The sequence below is a fragment of the Buceros rhinoceros genome, unplaced genomic scaffold (genome assembly GCF_000710305.1).
Source record: "Buceros rhinoceros silvestris isolate BGI_N320 unplaced genomic scaffold, ASM71030v1 scaffold12099, whole genome shotgun sequence".
Classification (NCBI taxonomy): domain Eukaryota; kingdom Metazoa; phylum Chordata; class Aves; order Bucerotiformes; family Bucerotidae; genus Buceros; species Buceros rhinoceros.
In genome coordinates this window covers 1,770-6,342 of record NW_010433306.1, presented here as the reverse complement: position 1 = coordinate 6,342, position 4,573 = coordinate 1,770, and the positions used below count along the sequence as shown (strand labels likewise).

The 4,573-nt window shown below is 47.2% G+C and overlaps 1 protein-coding gene across 1 annotated transcript; it reads left to right on the top strand.

Moving 5' to 3' along the window:
• Positions 1 to 510: 510 nt before the first annotated feature.
• AGTRAP (angiotensin II receptor-associated protein) lies at positions 511 to 4,006 on the top strand. Its single transcript, XM_010144060.1, has 4 exons — positions 511 to 539; positions 762 to 873; positions 1,483 to 1,681; positions 3,848 to 4,006. The coding sequence occupies exons 2-4, from the start codon at positions 769 to 771 to the stop codon at positions 3,952 to 3,954; spliced, it is 411 nt and encodes a 136-aa protein (XP_010142362.1). The 5' UTR covers positions 511 to 539; positions 762 to 768; the 3' UTR covers positions 3,955 to 4,006.
• The last annotated feature ends 567 nt before the right edge of the window (positions 4,007 to 4,573 follow it).

Here is a 4,573-nt window from a genome sequence, read left to right as displayed (position 1 = left end):
CAGGTTTCTAGAAGATGCCTTCGGGTCTGTTAATATTGCAGTGAGGGTCAACCACTGCTCTGTACAGACTGGAAGGAGATAAAAGGATTTACTGAGGACTGGAGGGAAAATTCTGGGAGCTGCAGGCATGACTATCCATGGTTTTCTTGGTGCAGGGATGCCTGTTTGGTCATGTATAAACTGTGCTAGCATAGTTGCCTGACTTTCTGTACAAACTCTTCCAGAGTTCCAAAATCAATAACTCATTTAGAAAAGACTAAGTAGGCTCTGAATCAACTGTCGACAGAGATGACAACAATAATGAATGACTACAGTGCAGCACCACAGGAAATGCTCAGCAAGAGAAGCAGAGAAAAATGGCTTTATGTCTTCACTGTCCCAGTTGCTGTGCCAGCCTTCTGTACTGGTCCCTCAGAAACAAGGTGGTGTCATTTCACGTTGATCCTCCCAGTGTTCTCCCAACTTGCTTACCTTTCTTCCTCTTTTTTTTTTTTTTTCTCACAGGCCGTCATTCTGGTACATTGGCTGCTCACAGTGTGGTGAGTGATTGGGAACTGGCCTGGCCTGGGTGAGAAGAGCATATTTCTTCAAACTAGGAATGGGGCATTCTTGGGGAATCAGCACTTCATATTTGTGCCTGTCTGTGTGCAAGAATATCTTAAATCCAAGAATGAGGTGTTTGTATGGGAATGAATGCAAGCAAACTGTTGCAGGCTTATTGTGAATGTGGGCTGTTACTTTTTTTTTGTCTTGTTTGGCAGGGGCTGCATGAATTACCTGTTTCCAACCTCCTATGCCTGGGGAAATTTCAGTGTACTTGCAGTGGGGATCTGGGCCATGGTGCAGCGAGATTCCCTTGATGCCATCATGATGGTGAGTGTGAGGGTATATGCCTCCACCAGGCTGCTCAGGGAGAGGGTAGGGCAGAGACAGCTTCTTCGAGTCAGTGATGATTTTCAGCTGTTCCTAGTACAGCAGTGAACAAGCTAAATTCCCTGTTTGCATTGGTTTGGGGTTTTTTTGCAAGAGAATATAAATCTGTAAGCACTGTGAACCATGATGAGAAGCATTTTCTCCCATACTTTGCTTCTCAGAGGTGAGGCATACTTGATTCTTACTTTTTTTACCTGCTGTTGTGACTTGTAATGCCAGAGGAAGACTCAAAATGTTTAATATGGTTGAGTTGGAGGGGCTTTATAAAACCCTTCTCTGAATATTAAAGAGATTGGCAAGAAAAAATAATCCTGGAGGATATCATGAGAGGGTGTCTGATAGATGTGAAGAAAATGGACGAAATTCAAGATCATTCATTTAGGAGTCTCTGTCTACTGGGGCGGTGTCAGGGGTTGGCAATGTGTGATACGGGGGTGAAGGCATGATGCCTGAACACAGATCTCACAGCAAATAGGCGCTGTAACTGACTGCCACTCCTAGTGGTTAATCCCCTATTTAGTTCATGTCCCATTCTCTCTTTGTTCCCAGTTCCTGGCTGGCCTGCTGCTTACCATCCTCACAGACATCGTCCACATCTCTGTCTTCTACCCTCAAAACCACCACCTCTCTGATGACATCCGTTTCAGTATAGGCATGGCCATCTTCAGCCTCCTCCTCAAACCCGTGTCCTGCTATTTGGCATATCGCATGTATCGGGAGCGTGGCGGAGAGTACACCTTTAACATAGGTAGGATGCTTCCTCTGCCTCCACGTCAGGGTGGGCCAACTCCTCTGGCGTTAGGGAGACCACCTTGAACTTTGGACCCTTCAGCCTGAGCTCTGTGCAACTGGATTCTGCCCCCTTTCCAGGGAGGGCAGGTGCTCGCTAGCTCTCTCTTGCTCATGTCTGTCCTCCCATTTTGTGGTTCTGATGCATCTTAGGCCTTAAATTGACATTCTTCCTCTCTTCCCTTGCAGACCTGGAGTCCTCATCTGACAGCCATTTTGCCCACAATGGTATCGATACCACTGCTGTCTCTCTTATTCCATATTGGCTTTCCTCTTTTCCTCCTCCTACATTTGTCTGTGCCTGATGGAAGCCTTTGGGTGTCCTCCTCTCTCTCCCAACTCTTTCTTTTCCTTCTGGGGAAAGTAGAGGCAGCATCCCCTCTAGCTGGATTGTGCATGAGAGGGAAAGAATCTGGATCTCTAACTCTATGCTCTCTCTGGGCCTTACATGTCCTTGCTCCCTTGAGTGCTTTGGACCCCCATTTCCTCACCTGGAAAATAGGACTGATGCTTACCTCATGGGACTTGGCCTGGAGGCACTCATTTTGCTCCTGGTGGTACTTGCTGATGATAATGTCACAGCCTTGTTAGAGAGAAGGGGCTGTGGCTGGATGTTCTGGGTTTCAGTCTGCTTCTGTGCCAAGCATGCCTGGTGCTAGCTCATGCTGGGGCAGCTGCCAGGAATTGTTTTATGTGTGGGAGTTCACCCTGGTAAAACCAGCAGCCTGGTGCAGTTATTGCCTTCCTAAGAGGGCTGAGCAGGACAAAGGATGGTATAACTGTGTTACAGCATTTGAAAGCTGTCACTTGTGCTGCTTTGGCACTAGCAAAGAAGATAATGCTTCCTGTGATAAAAGCTGGATACCTGCAGAGGAGGAGAGGCTATGGAGGGAAGCCGTGGCTTGGGGTGCTATGTGCTGTTTGTCTCTCTCTGCTAGTGGAATGTGTTAGTCTCCTCCATCAGCTGCTTGTGCAAATGCTGTACAGATCTGTCTTACATGGGACAGAAGGCCTGTGAGTCACCTGCAGGGCCTTGCTCGGGGACACATTTGTGCCAAGTTGTGTTTACCTGCTCACTGTTCTTGTAACTGGAATTTGGTATTTGTATCCCATGAAGAGTGTAGGTATTGTGAGGAGCTCATCCCTTTGTCTGGAATTTGGGTGCGCTCCTTTTCAACCACACTATGCCAACACAGGCATGATACTGGCTGAGAGTCTCCTCTCAGGCACAGGTTGGAATTCAACAACACTTTTTAGTTTCATATCCTTTCCTGAACTGTCTTTTTCACAAGATTTTCAGTACAAACTGTGTTCTGTTGTTTTGTCTAATGAGGTTGACAGATCTCCTCTCTCATTCACCTGCTGTCTGGCATTTTCCTTTTGAACATAAGTGTTGCATTTTTCTTAGTATTTTCTGTCTTGTTTTCTTGCCATGCAAAATCCCTTTTTGTTGCTTGGCAGCATACAATAAACCTCTCGTGGTTTAGTGCCCACCTTTGATTCAGATGCCTGGCCTGTAGGTAAAGAGCTGTCCATGCACATTCCCTCTCTCCTTTCCCAGCTCTTTGCCTGGACAGTAACGTGATTTTGCAGCAGTCTTGTGCCACAGACACACTGGGATTGGGAGCATTGCAGGACTCAGATTTAGTGCTGTGGTGTGGCACACTTGAGGCATAGCTGTATTGTTGGGAAGAGTGGTTCATGGGTGAATCATGCTCTTAAATCTATGCTGTCAGCCAGCCATGGTTCCTGCTGCTTCTGGTTTTGTCTGCTCATTTCCCACGAGATCTTATAAACCTGATCTTAGCTGAAATATGCTGTAACAAGAGCCTGTTATGCTGCTCTGTAGTATTGTGGGTCTTGCTTTCCCACAGCCACGTGGCTACTAAGAGAGCAGTTCTCAGGGAATGAAGAGGCTTGTTCAAATGCCTCTTGGTTACTTTGCCTTTGTGGAAGGATGAGTTTTCTTACCTCCTGCCTGTGTAGTAGGATCACAGCACACAGGTGCTGGGGAGCTAGTAGAGCAGCTACCTGGTGTGCTCCTGAGCTGTTGGTTTCTTCTAAAGGATTCAGTTCTTGTGCTTTTGGTTTTTTCCCAAGCTTGTTCTCTTCCCTCTCCATTCAGGGGTCACCCGTGCAGGCCGGGATCGCAGCACCTATGAGCCAATTGATCAGCAGGATGCCCCTCCACAGTGGCCTGACTCAAGCAAGACAGCCCAGCAGCCGTACTGAGGCCCTCTCTGCAGCACAGAACGGACATTTCCCTCGCGCAGTCTAGCCCTCCCTGCCATGTCTGTTCGGATGGAGCAAGACCTGCGACTGGGCAAACAGGAGAGGATCTGATTTTTCATTAATCTTTCCTCTCTGAAGGTTAGGCAGATGGGTTCCTGCAGTAAGACCAGAAGATCTCGGAGATGTCGTGTTAAGCACTGTGACTCTGTAATTCCAGTACTCTTCTCCCTCTCCCTAAAAATCCTCCTGTGTATGTGTGAGTGGATGCACCTTCTGCAGTCTTCCAGCTCATGTATTGTGCATCCTCTCTGTTGTAAGGGAGCCACTCAAAATATTCCTGGACCAGCCGTCTTTAGAAGGCGTATGGACTGCCCTTAAACAGTACTGTTTAGCCTGCTTTTATGCAGATACATTTCCAGGAAATATCTGGTTGTTCCTGAGGGCTGTTCTTGATGGTATTATTTAACTAAGATTTATGGCCCCCCTGTGCAAGCTGTGGTGGTTTGCACAAAGCTGGGGTTGGTATAAAATGCTCTTACTGTGCCAGGAAGCTGCTTATGCTCCCAGTATCTAGTCATGGGTTTTATTCACTGATGCTTTTATGCAAGTTGAATGTCCT

Coding starts and splice junctions, on each gene's coding strand:
- AGTRAP (XM_010144060.1), top strand. CDS start 769: ATGAATTACCTGTTTCCAACCTCCTATGCCTGGGGAAATTTCAGTGTA. Junction 874..1,482: donor CCCTTGATGCCATCATGATG/GTGAGTGTGAGG, acceptor CTTTGTTCCCAG/TTCCTGGCTGGCCTGCTGCT. Junction 1,682..3,847: donor AGAGTACACCTTTAACATAG/GTAGGATGCTTC, acceptor CTCTCCATTCAG/GGGTCACCCGTGCAGGCCGG.